Source organism: Corvus cornix, chromosome 3 (assembly GCF_000738735.6).
Source record: "Corvus cornix cornix isolate S_Up_H32 chromosome 3, ASM73873v5, whole genome shotgun sequence".
Classification (NCBI taxonomy): domain Eukaryota; kingdom Metazoa; phylum Chordata; class Aves; order Passeriformes; family Corvidae; genus Corvus; species Corvus cornix.
This window is the reverse complement of record NC_047056.1, coordinates 811,342-832,522: the sequence shown is the minus strand read 5'-3', so window position 1 is coordinate 832,522 and position 21,181 is coordinate 811,342. Positions and strand designations below refer to the sequence as shown.

Here is a 21,181-nt window from a genome sequence, read left to right as displayed (position 1 = left end):
TCGGGCGGTGCTGCGTGAGGTCAGGGGTGCCGGGGCGGGGCCCGCGCGCGGAGCGGCGGCAAGATGGCGTCTACGGCGGCCGGCAAGCAGCGCATCCCCAAAGTGGCGAAGGTGGGCGGCAGGGAGGGCGGCGGGGACCCCCCCGGGAGCCCCCCGGGACCCCGGGACCCCCGGCTGCCCGCTCGCCCCGGGCCGTGGGCTCCCGGCGGGTCCCGGCGGGCTGCGGCCGGCACCGCGCGTAGCGGGGCGCCGGCGGAAATTGAGCAGCTCGGTGCCGCGTTGGAAAATGTGACCCGAGCCCCGCTTTGCGCTTGCCCTGCAGGTGAAAAACAAGGCACCCGCCGAAGTTCAGATCACAGCAGAGCAGCTTCTGAGAGAGGCAAAGGAGAGGGAACTCGAGCTTCTCCCACCGCCTCCGCAGCAGAAGATCACAGATGTTGAGGAGCTAAACGACTATAAACTCCGGAAGAGGAAGGTACAGTAAAAAAAACGAGCTTAATCTCGGCATTCACATAAAGCACTGAAATTCTGCTATTTTTAGTTTAAGCAAGATGTAGCCTGTATTTCTTGTGAACTTTCCAGGTGGATACCGAATGTTTAAAATCCCTAACTGTTTCATCCTACCCTTGATCAAAGCGTGTAAGTTACAGAGGTGTTGCTTGACAAAATCTGGTAGCAAACATCATCTCCCCTGTGCCCATGTCCGGAACACTGAAAGGGTAATTATTTACACAATTAACAGGCGTTTTGTTCATTGCCACCAGCATCTGGCCAGCTGCTATAAAAGAACGTGAACAAAAAAAAAATTACATAAATAGCATTAAATAAATAGCTCAGTAATGCTGAGCTGTAATTCTTCTTTTAAGACAATTGCCTTGCTTGTGCAAATTTGCTTATGGTTCTGCTCAGCTTTTTCCTTTGGAAATGCCTATCCAGGATGAGCAAAGCAAGCATATTCCTAGCGGGGAGTTTGCTCCATGATCCTTGCTGACAGGACTGAGGGGAGAATTACCTGGGCCCCCCAAGTGCCCTTGATCACCCCCCCCAGGTCCTGCTGGTCCTTTCAGGTCTCCCTTGCTTGCCTTTTTTCATCTCTTCTATGGATGTGGTGGCTCATTCCTGCCATTAGCTGTGTTAAACGTGCTTAGCTGCTCATGACGTGCCAACAGCAGTCATCCTGACCACAACACAAGGCCGGACTTGCCCTCGCTGACACCTCCCTAGCACATTTGATGCCAGCCTGTTAAATCCAGGGAGTAAAAATACGGCATCTCACTTTAAAGAAAAATTTAGTGCGGTGGTACATGCATGTCAACGTGACTAAATTCATGGTGGTGCATCCGAATATATCCATGCACATCTGCAGTGACTGGATTCCAGCTGTCCAGGTAGTGTTGCTGTCAAAACATTAAGCAGAACATTGAGAAATTGAAGGACTGTTTTAGTGCTGTCAGCTGTTACTCTGTGTCAGTATTTCAGGTGCCGGGTTGCAGGAACTCGGGTTTAGCCCTGTTCTGCGTGGTGATCTACATTTCTAGCTTCTCTGCCAGGCAGTTTTTACAGTGTCGTACTGAGTTATATCTGTTATCCCAGCTGCGTGGATGTGGGATATTGGGAACTCTTGATAACGAGAAGGATAGCAGCACCTCACATTATATACAGGGTGCTATTATGTTATAATAATAGCCCATAAGCCATTTACAACGCGAGTGGTCTGCAGAAGGATTTCTCCCTTACAGATGTAATTTTCTCCTCAGACTTTTGAAGATAACATAAGAAAGAACAGGACTGTTATCAGCAACTGGATAAAGTACGCACAATGGGAAGAAAGCCTGAAGGAAATCCAGAGGTAACGGCGACGTGGCTGCCGGCGTCTCTTATAAGCCTTTTTAGACACACGCTGACACACACCCATGTCTTGGAGACACGTTTTACCTGCCCTGTACTCGTGTTTTCCAGAGCCCGTTCTATCTACGAGCGTGCCTTGGATGTGGACTACAGGAACGTCACCCTCTGGCTGAAATATGCCGAGATGGAAATGAAGAACCGCCAGGTCAACCATGCCCGCAACATTTGGGACCGGGCCATTACCACCCTGCCCAGGGTGAACCAGTTCTGGTATGTTGGCAGGGCAGGGAGCGCCCCGTCTAGCCCCAAAGACTGCACAGCATTTGGCTGTTCTGGGATTATGCAGATTATCCTGTTTCTCCAAGTCTTCGGGCTAGTCTGGACAGAAGGAGGAAGGCTGAAGTTTTGGAGAGGTTTTTAAGTGCTTTTTAAGTGACAAGAGCGTTGGGAGAAGAGGATGCTTGTGTGCCTGGATGCTGCCAGTCACGGCTGTGTCCACAGGCATTTCTGGGGTGGGAGGAAGTAGGTGAGGGAAACTCAGGGGTGCTCTTAGGAAGCACTCCAAAAGCCCTTGAATTGACGCGTTCACCACGTGATTGCAGAAACTCAATCTTCTTTGCCCAGGTACAAGTATACCTACATGGAGGAGATGCTGGGCAATGTTGCTGGGTCACGCCAGGTGTTTGAACGGTGGATGGAGTGGCAGCCAGAGGAGCAAGCCTGGCATTCCTACATCAACTTCGAGCTGAGATACAAGGAGGTGGACAGAGCACGAAGCATTTACGAGAGATATATCCTTTTCAGTGCCTTGTGACTCCTGCCCAGGTTAAGGTCTCCGTTCTTTATTTCCTTCCCAAGTGTTCCATGTGCAGCAGTGGCTCTGTGCTCCTTTTCACTGTGGTGTGCCGGGAATGAGCCACCACCCTGGGAGCCAGCAGGAGGTGTTACAAGCACGCTTAGGGGAAGCCTCCAGATTCAGTGAAGTGGCTCTAGGTCCTGCCACAGCAGTGTCTGTTTAACTGCACTCATGCACCCAGCTCTTTTGTGGTCATCATTTGTTTCAGGTTTCTCCTCGGATTCTCCCTGACCCTTAGCCCTTTTTAAGTTCTCGGTAAGGCACAAAGCCTTTGCACACTTAGAGCTGTCAGTCTTCTTTCTTCCCAGCCGCATTTGCTTTTCCCCGCATATACCACCCTGGGGAGTTGTTTGATGCAGTCCTTGACCCAGTGGTCCCAGGGAAGAGCACAGCTGGGGATGTGCCACTCAGCCACCACCGTTTCCTTAACAAAAGCTGCACTCGTCCTCGTTCACCCCGACGTGAAGAACTGGATCAAGTACGCGCGCTTCGAGGAGAAGCACAGCTACTTTGCCCACGCCAGGAAGGTGTACGAGCGGGCCGTGGAGTTCTTTGGGGAAGAACACATGGATGAGCACTTGTACGTGGCTTTCGCCAAGTTTGAGGAGAACCAGAAAGAGGTAAGATCTCCTTCGTAATGCCTCTGAGTCGTGCCAAGGTTTCTCCTTGGATATCGAAACTCCAGGCCATTGTTTAACATTCACTGCAATACTTGTCCTTTCCAGCACCTGGTGACTGTAGTCCGAGTTAGGGAGACGGTTTTTTGCTCACCTCTAGTTGCCTCTTGATGATGTCAGTAAAATGAGCTCTAAGGGAGATCTGCCAAGCCCAAGACCACCAGCATTGGCTCAAACCTGTATCCTTGGACTAGAGAGGTTCTGAGAGGTTATAGGCCTGCATGATAGAAAACCGGATTGGTCCAGATGTTTTTCACAGTCTCTTAAGGTTCCCACGCTGATAAGAAATTGAAAACATTCTGTGACCACCACCAAACCACAACCTCTTAAAAATGGTTTAAATATTCTAAACCTGTAAATGAATAAGAGATGACGGGGACTGGCATTTTCAGGTTTATTCCCCCCCCCCCCAAAGTTTATTCTTCAGGGAGATCTGTGGTACTCCTGTTCCAAAACAATTGCTTACGTTGAGGTGTTCCACAGTTCTGCGTTCTGTTAAACGTTGCCAAAAGCTCATTGAAAAAACTGCGGGGGAGGACAGAAACTGCTTTGTAAATATTTTTCAAATTATATTTAATATTTTCAGTTTGAAAGAGTGAGGGTTATCTACAAGTATGCCTTGGATAGAATTCCAAAGCAGGATGCCCAGAATCTCTTCAAGAATTACACCATCTTTGAGAAGAAGTTTGGAGACAGGAGGGGAATCGAGGACATCATTGTCAGCAAGAGGAGATTCCAGTATGAGGAGGAGGTGAAGGTACGTGTGACAGGTACCCTCCAGGCTCACTGTACAGCCGGTGCTGCTTAAGGTACGCGAGTATTTTGTGATACTGAGCCTGAGGAGTTTCTCGTTACCCTTGGAAGTCAGTCCAAAAACAAAGACCAAGGGAGTGTTCATTTTAGAGCCAGAATTCCGTCCACGGGGAAGAGAATGGTGCTTGCATTCACTGCTTTTTTTGCTTCTGCTTTCTAATCTAGATTGTGCGGGCGAGGTTTTTTTGATTGAACTCAAGGCTTTTGGTCCCCTTTCGAGTCACACCTCAGGGATGATGCAGTTCAGCTTGTAGTTACTACTTGACTTCAGTTAGGGAGTAGCCATTACAGGAGACCTCACCTGTGCATAAATACCTTTTTGTGAGGGAACAGCTGTGCCACACCTGCCAGCTGTTCAGTCCACACTGCACGTTTCACCATTCCTCACCCCTTCTCACACTTCGCTGGGGTTGCCTTCACTGAGACAATGCCGGGGGCAAAATAAAGATGAAACAAAACAAACTCGTATTTTAACCTGAAAGCTCTACCATAAGCATCCCCAAGACCGACGGTTTTCGTTAATACTCCAGTGATTTGTTTTAAAGGGGAAATTCTGGCTGAGTAAAGGGTCAGGCATTGCTCTTTTCAGTGGCTGAGGTTTGTGTGCTGTTGCCCCTCTCCCTCTCTCTGGCAGGCAAACCCCCACAACTACGACGCGTGGTTCGACTACCTGAGGCTGGTGGAGAGCGACACGGACGCCGAGACCGTGCGGGAGGTGTACGAGAGAGCCATCGCCAACGTGCCCCCCATCCAGGAGAAGCGCCACTGGAAGAGGTACATCTACCTCTGGATTAACTATGCGCTCTATGAGGAGCTGGAGGCAAAGGCAAGTAGCGACAACTCAGGGGTTTCCCTTTCCTTTGTAGTAAACAGCTTCTGATAATTTAATGAGAAAACCAAGAACTAGATATTCCGTTGTCTTGTTAGTTTTATGTAACAAGCTGCAGGATTTACTATTTAAGTACAGAGAATTTCTTCTCTTCCAGTTTTTCCCCCTGTGCGTAGGGGAGGAAAAAAAACCAAACTTCTTTTACCCTAATTCACCCAGCAACACGCTGATGGTGAAAGCAGAAGTGGGTGTTTCTGGCCACAGCAGAACTGCCCGTGCCAGGCTGTTACCTGGACTCGTGAAACAGTTTTACAGTTAACAAAAACTGTTTCTGCAGCAGCCACGTTGTTGCTGTAGCAGCCTTCGAGGCTGTGCAAGTAGTTACTCTGTTTCCAGTCACAGAACATTAGAGCTGCTCTGAGTACAGAACACCTATTCGGTGTCTGTCAAAGGAAGAGACATGTTTTTCCTCCCACGACGGGGACGCTCCTTGTTGTATTGTCTGCTTCTTTGCTCTGAACCTTGCTTTGGAAAGGTGAGTCTTGCTGATTCAGAAGCTACCACCTTTGAACTGTGCACACTAAGTAGATAAGCATTCCTGATTCTAACCAGCTTGACTTGAATACTGTTCTGCAGTCTTGCAGTCATTGCAGGATTCAAAATTCAGCATAATCTCAGCAGTAAACAAAGTGTTTAACGCTGCCCGTTCTTACAGGATGCAGAGCGAACCAGACAGGTGTACCAGGCATGCCTTGAGCTCCTGCCCCACAAGAAGGTATGGCTCCTCCAGCAGTTTGGGTTGAGTTTTGGGTTTAAATGCCCTAGATAAGATCTTTTCGTTCTCTCCCCGCCCCCGACGTTCAGGTGTGTAAGCAGCTCCAAATGGCTGCTAGCAGGTTCACAGAGGCTTTGCTTAAAACTTCAGGTATCCCTTCCAGTTTCTCAAAACATCAACCTTCCAAAATGGACAGGGAGGTCTTCAAGCTAAAGCGCAAGACGTCTGTAATTTGCATCCCCGGTGGGAAACTGCAGGACAAGCACTGGTCTCAGATTCCCTCATACACATCAAACACAAGGGTTTTCCCAGTATTTTCAAATAATTAAATTATAAAATAGTTGCTAATTATCAATATAGTTGCTGAGTAGACTGTAAGAAGATGACACTACACGTAGTCGGTGCGTAGGGAAGACCACGTAGTCTTTGCTTGCTTGCATTCCTCCTCAGGCGGGATCCGTTCATAGCTGCTCACAGCCCGGTGTCTCTTGCAGGGCACTTGTGGCTCTGCTTTACTGGGCTAGCACCTTTTATAGCATCCAGTGGCCCTCATGGTCACCCCTGAGGCAGCTGCGTTTGACAGAACAGCTTTCAGGTCTGTCTTCCCCGTTACAATTGGTCTTCGAGGCTGATTGGAGTTTCGTGGGTTTTTTTTTTTTGTTTGTGAACTTTAACTGAAATATCCGTGTGGCCGAACCCTTACAACTATTAATCTGCATTGCCTTGGAGTGTCAGAAAATCCTAGTTCATGTTGTTCTTTTTCTAGTTTGTCATTTATTGTGTCATCTGAGTGTCAGATTGATCTCTAGCTATTAAAGGCTGATTAGCTGTTAATTGATTCGGCAGTAGCTGATGTTTTGCCAGTCGATGATGGGTTAAAAAACTATTTTTCGTTGGTTTAAAAGACTTCTGTCCTGGCCATTTTTCCTTTCACCCCAATATATTGTCCTGTCGTAGAGAGATTGCTTTAGGCAATGAACTCTCAACCTTTCAGCAGGAAAACACTGAGATCAAATGAGGCTACCTGCAGTAGCAGTAGTATCTTGTGTAGACGAAATGCCTGTTTTTTAAGGAATGCGTGCAGTATTGTCTACTGACTTTCCAGCCTAAATAGCACTTCGTTCTTTCTCTTCCAGTTTACATTTGCCAAAATGTGGCTGCTGTATGCACAGTTTGAAATTCGCCAGAAAAACCTCCCCCTTGCCAGAAGGGCTTTGGTAAGCTTTTGTCAGAGCCATAACTGACTTCACTAACTAATAGTAACACAGGAATGTCGTTAAAAGATCTTAAATTGTCCTTTCTAAATTGCTGGTTTAATCTACTTAAAATAAAGCATCCGAGAAGTCTGCAGGGGCCAGCATTTACTGTCAGGTATGATTTTAAAAGAAGCAGTAGCTTGTTCTGATGAATTAGCCCCGGGCTGAAATGACAAAGCACTCCTCTGAATGCAGAGCACCCACATCAGCTTAGTGCTCTTACAAGTTCTTAGCTGCTGATGATTCCTTACAGTGATACTTGTTCCAACAATAGAGTTTTAAAAAGCCTTGTTGTAGATGAATGGGAGGTTTGACTCTAGGAAATTAGGACCTGCCGACTGCTGCTGACAGAAGCAATCACAGGGGCTTCAGGCAGGCTCAGGAGCTGCTGAGCAGGTTCACTGTGTGAATGTCAGCATGTTGGGGGACAGCAGGGTGTGATGGGGCAGCAAGATCTTTTGAAATGAAAAAGTTCCTTTCTTTTCAGTTCAGATATTCTTCATAAGCTCAGGGACAGCAGCAGGCATTTTGAGAGAAATCCAGCGTTGGTAGCAGTTGAGGTGGTTTGACTTTAAAGAGCAAACTGATGGGGCTTCCACCAAAACAGTGACAGAGGGCACGTGGAGAAGAACTTGAGCATATTCTGAAATACCAGCGGCGTTTGTAGAGCTGGAGGGCCACAGCAGTAACCAAACTGATAATCCTAAGTGGTGGTTTCCTCCATTTTTAGTAAATTCCATGGCAATCGATGTGTAGGAACGTTGTGCCGGAGAATGGCAGGGAGGGAATTCCATCTCAAATTGCCTCACATTGGCTTGAGGGAGCAGAAGCTACATTGCTTAGTAAACTGTACTTGTCTATAGAAGTGCCTCCAAGGTCAGGTTCACTACAACCTGTCTCAGGTATGCCCATTCTTAACCCTTGTTTCTTCACGAGATTCCCAAACTAGGAATCCAAAGTTGCCCTCAGCTTGGCTTAGGACAGACAGTTTTCTTCAGAGACTGAGGCGTACCAGAAAGAAAATACTTTATAAAGACACTATTCTCCAGCTGTCTGTTGCTGTCAGCCAGCAGGCTGGGGTGGGCCGCCATCCTCTGTGCAAGGAGGAGCAGCGTGGGGCCACAGTTTGTTTGGTATCATTTTGTTTTATGAGATGCTTGGGAACTGCTCACTGGGCAGGCTGGTACCGACTGTGCTTCCCTTCAGGTGCTCGGCTGATGAACCAGGGTCAAAAGTTCCACTCACGCTCCGTGGGGAGCCCACGTTACGTAAAAGTATGACAAGTGATGATGTTTTCTGCTTCCCAGGCTCTTGGTGTTTATGGATGCACGTTTGCTCTGCAAACACTGAATTTCCTACTGGCCCTGAATAACCTCAACAAACAGTGCAAAAAAATGAGTTGTAGTACTGGGGAGTAAAGAAACACTTAGAAAATAAAGCGGGTTTTATTTTCCTTCAGAAAGATCACTAAGAGGTTTGGTTTTTTTCTGCTTAACAGGGGACATCCATAGGTAAATGTCCAAAAAACAAACTGTTTAAAGGTTACATTGAGCTGGAGTTACAACTGCGCGAATTTGACCGCTGCCGAAAGCTGTATGAAAAATTCCTGGAGTTTGCACCGGAAAACTGCACGTCCTGGATAAAATTTGCTGAGCTGGAGACCATCCTTGGGGACATCGACCGTGCCCGGGCCATCTACGAGCTGGCTATCGGCCAGCCCCGGCTGGACATGCCAGAGGTGAGCAGGGAAGGGGCCAGTTTTGTGGAACTATTGCACAGTGGCTGATGAACACGTGAACAATCCACCAGATAAAACAGGAGGGGAAAGCCGAGGGGATGATGCGCACCGGGTTCGGCGCCGCTCAGCCCCAATCCCAGCCCGTGGCACCAGTGAACGCACCCCGATCTCCGAACCTTCTCTCAGGGAAATTCCACCTTCACCCCTTCTCTTCCCCTCCCGGTATCTCCGTGTGCTCAGAACGAATGTGGTGGTGAGGAGGCTTCTCTGTTGCAGGTTCTTTGGAAATCCTACATTGACTTCGAGATTGAGCAAGAGGAGTATGAGAAAACCAGAAACCTCTACCGGCGGCTGCTGCAGCGCACACAGCACGTCAAGGTGTGTGTGGGCACCCAGGACACGGAGCTGGCCCTGAACCTGGCCCACGGGCAGGGAGAGCCTGGGCTGCCTTGGGTCAAATCAACCCAGGTTCAGGCCCGTGCCTGTGCTCTGAAGGGGGGAGGGAAGTTCCTGAATGCCATACAACAGCAGGCATGTCTCAGATGAAAGAAGCTTTTCCATGCAGCCCTCTTTGCTGAGCAGCTTTGGGATCTTCGTTGCAAAAACATTGCAAGGAGAACTGTGATTTTCCGGTGTCCCTTGGTGCTGTCATTGAGTAAATTCACACGGGTTTCTCACCACTTGAAACGGCCACAAGAAATTGTTCCGCGTGGCTGACGTGGATGTTGTGTCCTGCTGAAATGGGCCAGCCTCGCGGGTGTGAGCCAGATGGGGATTTCCTGGGCACCTGCTCGTGTGTTGATGTTTGGGTTTCCTTGCTGCTTTGTTTTGTTTCAACCTCCGCCCTGGCTGTGTCAGCACGGAGCAGAGGCTGGAGCTGGGGTTTGCTGTGCGTGCCCGCAGGTGTGGATCAGCTTCGCGCAGTTCGAGCTGTCGGCGGGGAGGGAGGAGCGGCTGCCGCGCTGCCGGCAGATCTACGAGGAGGCCAACAAGGCCATGCGCAGCTGCGAGGAGAAGGAGGAGAGGGTCATGCTGCTGGAGTCCTGGAGGAGCTTCGAGGACGAGTTTGGGACTGATGCCACTAAGGAGAGGATAGATAAGCTGATGCCTGAGAAGATAAAGAAGAGGAGAAAGCTGCAGGCCGAAGATGGGGTAAGGAAAAACGATGCCAGTGGTGGCTGTGAGCCCTCGGTGGCTTTGTGCTTTACGGAGTCAGCTGCTGGGATAACAAACACGGGGCTTAATTTTCTAGTATTTGTCTAATTTCTTCTCTTTCTTATTAGAAGCACCTCCTAATAGCCAATGTTAACATGGAAATTACACTCGCTTTGTGGTATTTTTCTCTCTAGTCTGATGCTGGATGGGAGGAGTACTATGATTACATTTTCCCGGAAGACACTGCCAATCAGCCCAACCTCAAACTCCTGGCTATGGCAAAGCTCTGGAAGAAGCAGCAGCAGGAGAGCGAAGCTGCAGCCATGGATCCTGACAAGGACATTGATGAAAGCCAGACTTAATACCTTGCCTTCCCCCACCCCTTTCCCAGGCCGTTGTACAGTATTTTCATCGGTGATAAATAAATGTATTTGGAGAGTTTTAGTACTACTGACTGGAGATGGATTTTGTGTGGAAGACAAGCACCATCTTGGGGTTGGTGCCCTTTAACAGCCACTTCCTGTGGGTGTCCAGCAGTTAGCGGAGAGGTCCTGGGACCAGTGCAGGGGCTCTGCAGCTGTCACCGGTGACCGCAGAGCTGGGCAGTGACTTTGCTTTTAGCACAAAGCCCTGTCCCAAGGCTCCCACAGCCTATCCCAGCACTGCTCAAGGACATTAGTGTGCTGGGACAGCAGATCTACTGCCTTGAGTGAGAGAGGTGTTTCTAGCCCTCATCCCTGATGAATTTTTCAGTAGTTCTGTTAAATAGGAGGGTATCATGAGAACAGTTGAAAACAGAAAACCATTTTGACCCACAACCTGGTCAACTTCCTATCCAGGGGTGCTTTTATCCCAGAAAAGTGTAAGGGGAGACAATAGCAGCAGTTAAATACACTGAAAGCAGCCCCTGGAGGACAAATCTGAAGGCATCGGTACCAGAGTCAGTCTGCCTTTGAACACTTCCATGTCTTGGCAGACACAGTCAGAGCCGTGTCACTGCTCTGGGCTGGGCAGTCACCGCCACTCTCACCTGTCCAGGTCTGGCCTGTCCAGCTGCGGCCAGAGCAGCCTTTTCCTGCCCCACGTGAACCTCTAACTGTGCCTCTCCTCCGCTGTCCTCTCATCTCTGAGTGTTTCTGCTGACCCCCCACCCCGTCACATTGTAATGCTCATTTCTACTTTCCCTCTCATTTCAATCCCTCCTGCTGCTCCGTGCCCCATCGCTTTCACAATTCCTTTTGATGTTTCCTTCTATCCAACTCCCTGTCTCTGCTTTTTCATTTCATTTCATTGAATTTGTTGCGGAGTTTTCAGGGGTGGTAAGATGGTTTCTTTGTGCATATTTTGGTGAGGTTTTTTGGGTGGGATTTTTTTTGTGTGTGTGGGGAGAAGTTGGTTGGTTTGTTTGTTTGTTTTTGTTCTATTGTTTTATTCTTTGACCATTGGCTTTTCCCAGGAATTCCTTCCCTTTTTGAAGGTGGAACCCTGCCCCCTTTTTGCCAGCCTTGCTGTGTACTGTGTCAGTTGCCGGTATGGAATGGGTGCTGAGATGTTCCTGCCCGTTTGATTTATGTCTGTTTGCCTCACTCCTGCAGAGCTGCAGGTTCTCATGTTTAAGTTATGAAGCCCCAGTGCCCTCCTGGCTCATGCCTGGCCTGCCTGGAGCTATCACCAGGCTGGGTGGAAGAGAAACACTCTTGCTGGAAAGGCTTCTGGCAGCGGAGAGGAGAAGAGGGACACCCCACTGGAGTAATAGCCCTCTGGAGAAATGGCATCCCAAGGTTTAGCTGTGATACGTGAGGGGCTTTGGGAGTGTGGAATGCTTCTAGATCTTGCAAAAATCAGGTTTTCAGGTGGAAGAGGGAACACGGAGCGTGGATTTGTGCAGCGGAAAGGTGATCAGCTCGACTGTTACCTGGCAGAGGAGGATCCACAGGCTGGGCAATGGATGCATTTATTCTGGGACAGCTGTTTGAAACCAGACTCGTTCATGGAACTGCTTGTTTAAGAGAGAGCTGACTCCATCGTTAAGGAAGGAGTAAACAGATTTTATGCTCTGGAGCTTGTGTGGCACAACTTAAACTGCCTGCCCCTGTCCCCCACCAACTGAGCAACAGCTGCTGCAGCATTGGGGTCTGGAAATCAGTGAGTTCAAAGGCTGCAGGCTGCCCTTGGGTTTTTAGGGAGCATATTTCTTATTTCTTGACTCTGTTGTGTGCACTATCTTTTGTGAAGCTGCCCTTTCACCTGTTCTTACAAAAAATATCCCTCTTCATGAAGGATTTAAAGCGTTTGTGTTCGTTCCACTTCCGTAGATACCATCAGTCAATGAAATGCCGCACTGGAAAGAAGACAAACGCTTGTCTGTGCTTCGAAGTTGTGTTCTGTTAGTGAATGGTTTATCTGCTGCTGCTCAGCAGCTCAGAAGCAGGATAAATCTGAGGACCACATATGGAAAATGTCCTTCCTCAGTGGGAGCTCAGCCCTGTGCGGGTGGGAGGCGAGGGGTTCTGCCGCTGTGGAGCCCTGGTTGGTGGCCAGAGGGCAATTTGAGCTGTTTCCTCCTATGTGTGCCAGGTGGGCTTTTTTGCTGAACCTTCTGACCCTGTGGATTTTGCAGTGACCTGCCTGTGGTGCACAGCTGGCTGTGGAAGGCACCGTGCCCAGCACCCCCTGCTTCCTTCCCTGCTTCCCTACGCCCGCCCCCGTCACAGCACCGTAACCTCGAGGAATGCTGTCGAGAACTCCCTTCACAGGTGGGAATGTCAATGAGAGAAGAGTTTGGGAAAAAACCTATCAGAGCTGCTCTTACCAGAATCAGCTCCCCCTAAAGATTATGGGTGAAGCCTTAAAGAACATGCTGGTGCTTATCAGCAGGCAGAGTCACCTTGATAACGGGAAGCGTGTGCCCAAAGCGTCCGAGGTTACAGCGCTTGGGGATCAAAACTGCACAAACGCCATGCTGGAAACACCCTGAGCTGGTATTTCTGTTGCCTTGGATAGGAAAGATACTTGGGCTTGGAACCGGTTTCCCTTTACCTCCAGATCCTGCTCCACATCCTTTGGTGCTGCCGTGACCCCGATAGCTCGGTGTCCGTCCCGCCCCTCCGGACACTCACAGCACTGGCACGGAGAGGCCTCAGCCTCAGCCCTGGTCAAGCTGTCAGGTAGCAGTCACAGGCACCCACAAGGGTGGGCAAAGCCCCGGTGGATACAAGGATTACACTTGTCCAGGGAAAGAGGAGGGGCTCAGCAGTGAGGCCGCAGGAGTCACACCAGCTGTAACCTTCACTTGAATAGAAAGGGGGAAAAAATCTGAGCTGCTTCATGGGAATTCAAATAAATTGGCTGAACGTGTAACGTTTGAAGAGACAGATTCAGGATAGCACGGGTTGGAGTGGTGCCCTTGTTGTGTTTGGGGGAGAACTCCCAAGAAGTCATCTTCCAGAGCGGGGTAGATCAGGGATTTCTTTTTGCTCCTGGTTGTGACACAGAAAGTGGAACATTTGTATTAATGGCCTGCAGCAGCTTTGCAGTTCCCACCGCTACTCCCTGAAGCAGGTTCGAAGAATGCCTTTTGGGAGTTAGGTGTATCCATTCGGAAGACCCTGGAAAACACAGATTTTCATGGAGAAAGTAAGGAACAGGGCAGCAGCTGTTGGAATGGGATCCGGACCTAGAGGCTGCAGCAAGTGTCTCTGTCCTCTCCGTGAAGGTCTGTGTAGTGCTCAGCTTGGGTTGGCTCTGCCCAGGATGCTTTTGGATTCTTCCTGTTAGGGGGAGGCTGGGAGTGACGGAATCTGTCCGTTTTGTGAGGGATTTGTACCCAGTGAGAAGCAGCCAGTAAGAAAGGGAGGGAGAGAGAGAGGTTTATGGGGTTGCTCAGGAAAATGACATGGTGACATCTGAAAAGAATAGAAGTCTTTGAGAACATTATGGATTATTATGGAATTCAAATTGGGAATGTTCTGTGCATTTTTCATGTCCCTACTAGGAGGAGTACAGCGGCTCTAATGTTTAATGCATGTACAGTAATAGAAGGCTGAACTGATCTCCACGGACCCGTTTGTTCCATTACTTTCCAGAAGGAAATAAATTCTATTACATTCTAAATTCTATTCCATTCTAAATTCTATTCTATTCTATTCTATTTTATTTGCATCCGGATGCCACAGAGGGAGAGATCAGAAGAAGGAGAGCTGTGTTTGAGAGGGTTGAGGTTTGGGTGACATGGACATAATGCACCAAAACCAACCCCCAAACCCCCAAAGCCCAGGCAATACCAGTGAGCGCTGCTCTCCTTCAGGAGTGCAGAGGCTCCTTAGGCTGAGCTCAAAGCTGAAGGCCCTTGAGAGGAGCCATTTTATTCACAAGGTTTATTTTACATTTGGTTGGAACGACGCGCCTGGTGCCCGGCGTGCTCCAGGTCCCAGAACTTGAACTATGGGAATGTTTGGAGATAAATGATTGTGCCACTCAGTCTTAGGAGAGGTTGGTGGAACAAACCTGGGTTTTCTTGTTGCATGCTGTGACTGGGACTGTTGAGAAGAGCTTGCAGAGGTGTCTGTGGAGTTCTGATCTCAGAATGGGCATCGACTCGCACGAAGAAACCAGAGGAGATTTTGGACAGCTTGGCGTATTTTAAAGCATCAGCTTCTGTGCCAGTCTCCCTGGCCAGACAGAGAATCTTCTCCAAGATAAGCAAATCACCCTTTTATACACACTCGTCTGCCCCATTTTAATCTTTCTTCCCCAGTTATGTAAATAGCACCAGACTAATATTCCCTGCGTTCCACTGCTAAGCTGCTTCGCTCGCTCCATGTTATCAGACACAAAAGCACCGCAGGGCTGGCTTGTAAATTGAGTTGGATTTTTATTTTTTTTTTTTACATCTGTGTTATTCCAAGCTCTTATGTAAACACTTGGAAAGCAATTTCTATATATACTCAGTTTGTTACGCAACTACCCTGTACAGTGATGCCAGAGGGATTTAATTTTCTTATCGGGTGTTTTTAGAAGAAGTGATCAAGCATTCTTTTTCTATGGAAGGCTCAGGGATTCATAAAGTGAAAATCAATAATAAATGGCAGAAAACAAGGGCAACTGCAAAATTAAAAAGAGGGGAAAGAACTAAAATGTTCCCGAGCTACAGAAGTATTCACGGAGGCTTTCGCTGAATGCCCGATTATTGCTTCAGCGCGAGTTGGCTGCGCTTGTTCTTTATGGAAATCATCGAACGGTTCAATCCGTACATCTATGTTTCAGCCCTGTGTGTGTGTGTGTGTGTGTGTGTGCGGGTTATTGATGGAACATCTTATTTAGAGCAGATGTTCTTCGGCAGGACAGCGGCGGCACCGCAGCCGGCGCGGCACCGGGTCCCGGGGCTGGTGCCGTGTGAGGGATGAGCAGCCAGGGTGGGAGCGGCCCTGGGAATGCGCTGAGCCGGGCATGCCGCAGCAGCCCCTCTGCTGCAGCCGCTCCCCAGCACCGCTGGCCGCTGCTGGCCACTGCTCTCCCAAAAACCTCTTGGAAACCGGAAAGCTCCTTCACATAAAACCCAATTTTTAACTGAAACCGACTTAATCTTTCAGTGAATGAATGCGTTGCGTACTGAGAAGACAACGCTGAGGGGAAAATGAAGGCAGAAGCCCTGAGTGCCGAGGCTGCTATAGCAAAGCTCCTGGAGCCCCAGAGGGCTTTTCTGTCCGTGTTACAGCTGTGCCCATAAAGCCACTGGAGAAACCCGGTCCTGATTCCCAACAGGCTCCTCTGACACGTGCAGCGAGCTCCCCCTGTGTATCCTGAGCCACTGCTCGTGTGCAGCGCCCGTGCACCTGGCCGAGCCCATGGGATGCAGCTGAATCGGGACATCCATCCGTGCCACGTGTCCCAGAACCTGCTGCCACTGAGGGACACAGCTGATGGCCAGCTGGGCTGCTCCCGGAGCCGGCTCTGGGCTCCCTGTGAGCTTTAGGCTCGGTTCTAGGGCATTACTTTGGACAAGGAGATGATGAGGAGAGGCTTCCACCAGAGGCTGAGCTTTGGCCACCAGCTGATTTAGTTTAGCATCCTTGGCTGGATTTGCACAGCTCTGGGAGCCCAAAGTCCGACACATCGTTTGCTTAATCCTTTGGAAGTCAAAGCCAACACGTACTAAGTGGATTCTAGAAATAAAAGTCTGTAGTTTTACACGTTTCTCTTCCTCACAAATGGGAGGCTAAACTGCAGCAAAACCCGTGTGTCTTTTGCTCCTGGAAGGAATGGGAGGAGGGCAGAACTGCATCTCTTGGGCTCTAGAGGGGTCCTGCCATTTGGGTTGAGTCCTGTAAGAGCAATGGAGCTGAATGCAAGGGCTCCCGGGCATTAATCACGGAGATTATCTGACAGCTGCTGTATCCGTGCGCAGCTCCGCATCACCGCCGGGAATGATGCTGTAATGCCACATCATCCAACGAGACCTTTTCCCTCTTTTCATTAGGAACATGCATTGTTCAAATGCCGTCGCATCAAGCTGGGGGGGTGCTTGTGGGGGGTAGTTTATGGCTGTGCAGAACCCAACTGGTTTATTTTCTGGTTTACATAATGTTTCGGAGTCCCAGGACAACCTCTGCAAGCTCAGATGTTTAAGTTGCCACGGGCCGTGGGCAAGAAACAGATTTGCTCGCTCCTTCTCAGGGCTGCGGTGAATTTCATTTAAAGGGGAGCTAAAATGATTTATTTTTAACTTCATTGCTGTGTTAACAGTTGGACTCCATGGTTTTAGATGTCTTTTCCAATTTAAATGGTTCCCTAACTCTGGTATAATTTTCTGTGGTTGAAGAAGGAGTACATTGCCCTTTTACCACTTAATGCTGCTCCTTTCTGCATTTTGCTCTGTTTAAGTAATGCAAATAACGGCATTAATTTAATTCCGTATTAATTTCCTCATGCATGCAATGAAATCCAGTCCCCTTGTTAATCCAGCAATCTAAGCAAACACAGTATAGGAGCATTACAGGAGAACACCTAATCCCCCCTCTTGTTTCTCTCTAATGTGCTTTTGATTTTTTTAAGGGTGAAAAGAGAGTGTTTCTGTGCTGACAAGGCCAGGTACTACCTTTCCACGTTTATTACCCAACCTAAGTTGTTCGTGCGTTGCCGAAACGCATCCAGGTGTTGGTGGTTTCTGCCCGTGCAACTTTTGCGTTTGGGAAACCGAGCCCCTGCAAAGGGGTCAGTGAGAGTTCCAGGCTGGGGAAGCCAACCGCATCTGATTCCCAGAGAAGTCTTGGTGGGTTGGGCTTTTTTTAACTCTGGGTGTTTTTGCAAAGGACAGACCGATGCTGGAGGTGATGCGACATCTTTGTCCCTGCAAAGACCCCTCTCCGAGCGCTGCCGGGCATCCCACCGACAGTGCCCGGTTCCCAGGGCTCAGCGTCTGTTGTGTGCTATTGAACTGTGTCAGGCTAAAACTCGCCAGAGGAGTTGTGAGCCCAGTGTCAGCCCTGACCTTTGACAGCGTGGCTGCTGCTCCGTGTCGCTGCCGACCTGCCGGGGACGTCCCGCTGCTGTGCCGGGTGCCGACGGCTCTGCTCGGCAGCAGCCTCTCAGTGAGGTGGAACGGCTGTGGGAGAAGGGGAGGGTTTCCTTGCACGCACTGAGACCAGCCCCTCCTGCGATGAGAGTAGCGTTTCAATGCTGGAGGAGCCGAGGAGGTCTCTAGTCTCGCTCTGGCCCAGAGGGCCCGGCCGCTAGCCAGGCAGTGAGCGGCCGCACAGCTGACGCGTCCATGGCTTTCGGCTCAGAACGGGGTGCTGTTCCTGCGGCTCGAGGGGACAAGGATCAGCGTTTGCTGCTTTATGTGTGTCAGAAGTTATTTCCCCAGTGAGTTTGCAGGTGTAGCTGCCCCCAGCTAAGACTGTCTGAGGGGTGCTGGGTCTGACGCACGCATGTGTGACTTGGCCCCCAGGCAGCTCCTCGTGGCTCACAAGGGACTGTCTGTCTGCTCCTGCCACACAAACAGGGTGGATGGGGCTTGGACAGACCTGCTCTAGTGGAAGGTGTCCCTGCCCACAGCAGCAGGGTCAGAATGGTGTGAGTTGGAGGCCCCTTCCCACCCTAAGCACGCTGTGATTCTGATTTAAGGTCCTGCACAGACGCAGCTCAGCTCTGTGCTACTGACCCCATCCACACCCACACTGCCAGTGTTTATTTAAATGAGAACCAAAGGCAGAGACCCTGGGGCTGGCCAAGCTGAGGCAGAGTTAAGGCTCTGTATCGAGGGTCTTACCCACCTGCGGGTCCCTTCTGCAGCTCTGAAGCTCTAAAACCCGTGACCTGCCTGAGCTCTGCAGAAGCCAATTTGATTCCATGTGGTTTTCCCCCTGCAGGTGTCTGCTGGCCCTGAAATGATTTATGACTGTGCTGGATTTGGGGTGGCTGTGGTGGAAGCAGTTGAGAGATGCAGTAGATCACAGAAAGCGGCCAAGCTGATGAAGTGTCCCAGGGAAGTGTCCACAGTCGCTTAAGGAGCTGCTGATCCGTGGTGTCCCCAAGCCTGCTGCATCCTGCTCCTCTGAGGAACGGTGGAGAGAGGGGAAGTGATGGCCACCCAGCGTTATCCTCACCCTACATCCAGAGCACAGCACTGCGCCAGCTAACAAGAGGAAAACCATACCCCAGCCAAACCCGGGACAAGCAAAGGAAGCATTTCGTGCAGTATTTCGTCTGTTTTATCGCCGCATGCATAGGGAGCCTGAGCTGCCGTTTTTATACAAATGCTAAAATTTATCATTTCTTGTATCTCCTGCGAAGATATTTTTATTACACTCGGTGTTTTTTTCCCTCTCTCTTTTCTTTGTGCGTAACTAATGAAATGCCAGAAACAGTAGCAGAGAAGGGAGAAGACCAGAACAAAGGGAGCAAGGCATGTCCCGTGACAAGGGTGACCTCAGCCCAGCAGGAGCAGATGGCACTCGGACAGAGCCCCAGGAATGCGTCTCCCTCTCTGCACCTGGAGCCTGTGGAGAATTGCAGGGGATGTGCCAAAAGGTGAATTACGACAATCCTGCTACTTCTGGGCTGGCAGCAGGGCTGGGGCAGGTCCCCTCACTCTGATGTCACCCACTGCAGCAGGTGACAGCTCTTGAGCTCGGAGTTCCAGGCGGCACATGGGCTGTCCTTAACAGGCTTAGCGGGGTTTGGGGTCTTTTTCCCCCTTCTCCTCCTGACTCCAAACTTTGCTTCCAGGGGGCCGGGCGGAGAGCTCAGGACCCCATGCCGTGGGGAAGGGAGCTGAAGAGCACCCGTACGTTCAGCATGTGTCAGGATACCTTCTCGGGCTCATAAATAATGAATTGTGTGGATCTGAGCCTCTCTCCCTCAAATCAGAACATCTAAACATGGGCACTCAAAATGTAACTTCAAATTTGAAGAGCATCCATGCTCCCATCTGATTTTAGACGTGTCAACCTGTACCCACCTGCTCTTTATAGTCAGTGGAGATGCCTGAGTGTGCCTCTCCTCTGCTGACTCCAGAGCAAGCCTCAGGGTAGGCTGCCCCTGACACCCACAAAAGCAGGTGCCATGACCTTGGGCAGTAAAGGAGAGCTGTGTATTTCAAGCTCTTTAAAAGTCTGTCAGCTCCCCGAAGCAGGCGAAAGAAGGCCATCTTCCTTTTTCCTTGTTTTTTGCTAACGATGCCTGTGTATTTTCACTCATTGGTTCCCTCACTTGGCTTCAGCTCTGCCAGATGACTCATGTCAAAAGCTCATAAAACCTGCAGTAAACAGCCTACTGTTCATCAGAGCTATTTGGGAGCTCCTTCTGGGAATATGCTTCAGATTGTCAGTGTTCCAGCCCTGTGGGTGTTCCAGCACCGCTGCTTTCAAAATCATTGGAAATCCTTGGGTGCCCTGTATTTTTGTTCTTCAGGTGTCTAAATGTCATGTTTGGAAATCAATAACTACACCCCTTTCCTTTTGAAAGCAATTTCTGCCCCCTGAGTCTGGCATCCCTCCTGGACTTGAACTGTTCAGCTGTTCCTCGTTAATGGAGGTGTCCATGTAATCGCGGCACAGTTTGGGTTGAAAGGCGCCCCAAAGCCCACCTAGTTCCAGCCCCCCGCGCTTTCGGCAGCTGGGTGTCCTCCTGACGTTCCCTAAAAGGCAGGTCCTGCCAGAGCAGCCCTGGGCACGGCAGTACCCGAGCAACGCATAGCCCTCAGGAACCGAAGTGGGAAACACTGTGCAGGCTGCAGAGGCACCGCTTCCTGCGGTGTTCCCGACGCCTCCCGGCTGCCTGAGGACGCCCCCTGGTCCCTTCCACCGCCTCGGCCTTTGTTAAAACAAAACAGCCCCAATTTCTGACTGTCAAATACGTATGGAAATGGTGCCGGGTACCGAGGGATCAGCGTTTCTCTCATCTGGGTAATTAACCTCTCAGCTGGCTGTGCAGCTGGATCTGAGCCCCACCGAGCTGTTAATCAAACCCTTCCTCCATATTCCCATACGTGCAGCTCAGTCTGGTCTGTGATTTACACAACCCAACATCAAACACTGCTCGCACAGCCGCTGGGAATTTCATTCTTTAGTCCTTTTCAAACCCTCCCTGGCAGTCAGAGATGGGGGGAGGGGAGAGGGGGGGGGTGATTCCTGTTCTTACACAGGGTCATCTCCTCCCTGTGGCATCAATTTGAATGAATTTGCGTAAGGTGCTGAGTAGAGTTCTGGGAAGGCAAGAACTTGTTCAGGATGGAGCTTCGAAAGGAATCAGGGAAACTTCCAAGCCTGTTTTCCCTGAGCTCATGGGGAGCAGCCCTGGCCGCACGGGAAGGGCTGTTCGTTCCTGGGCTGGCTGTGACACCACTGTCGTGCCAGGCAGCAGCTGGATCAGATGGGCTCCTGCTCCCAGGGGCCTCACGCTCAGCAGCGAGCACACTCATCCGTGCCCACTCTTCGGGCCAGGGCTGTGCTGGGAAGGAGAAGGTAATCTCAGAAAACAGGGAAAATCTGCTGGGAAAAGAGCACTTCCATCGGTCTCTTCCTCTCAGCGGCACTTGCCAGTTTCCATATATGGCAATAAGTTGCTTTTCTTTCAGCTGAAAGAATCCCATTTCCCCCTTTTTCTCTTTGTTTCTCTGCAGCTCTTCCTTGTGCAAAATCTCCAAAGGACCCTTGAAGGGTGGGCAGGAGGCCTGGAAACTGTTCCCCTTAGGGCCATTCCCCTGGCACTTTGGAAAAGGATGGAAAGTGAGG

General features: G+C 50.1%; 1 protein-coding gene across 1 annotated transcript; it reads left to right on the top strand.

Annotated features, from left to right (window-relative positions):
* The first annotated feature begins 9 nt into the window (after positions 1–9).
* CRNKL1 (crooked neck pre-mRNA splicing factor 1) lies at positions 10–10,394 on the top strand. The gene is made up of 14 exons (XM_039569662.1): positions 10–111; positions 323–475; positions 1,758–1,849; positions 1,960–2,118; positions 2,473–2,639; positions 3,146–3,324; positions 3,968–4,138; positions 4,829–5,020; positions 5,739–5,798; positions 6,935–7,015; positions 8,553–8,792; positions 9,069–9,170; positions 9,696–9,944; positions 10,142–10,394. The coding sequence occupies exons 1-14, from the start codon at positions 64–66 to the stop codon at positions 10,307–10,309; spliced, it is 2,061 nt and encodes a 686-aa protein (XP_039425596.1). The 5' UTR covers positions 10–63; the 3' UTR covers positions 10,310–10,394.
* The last annotated feature ends 10,787 nt before the right edge of the window (positions 10,395–21,181 follow it).

Excerpts from the sequence above, each read along its gene's own strand:
- CRNKL1 (XM_039569662.1), top strand. The coding sequence starts at position 64 with ATGGCGTCTACGGCGGCCGGCAAGCAGCGCATCCCCAAAGTGGCGAAG. Across the intron at positions 4,139-4,828 it reads AGTATGAGGAGGAGGTGAAG|GCAAACCCCCACAACTACGA; the intron begins GTACGTGTGACA and ends TCTCTCTGGCAG. Across the intron at positions 8,793-9,068 it reads CCCGGCTGGACATGCCAGAG|GTTCTTTGGAAATCCTACAT; the intron begins GTGAGCAGGGAA and ends TCTCTGTTGCAG.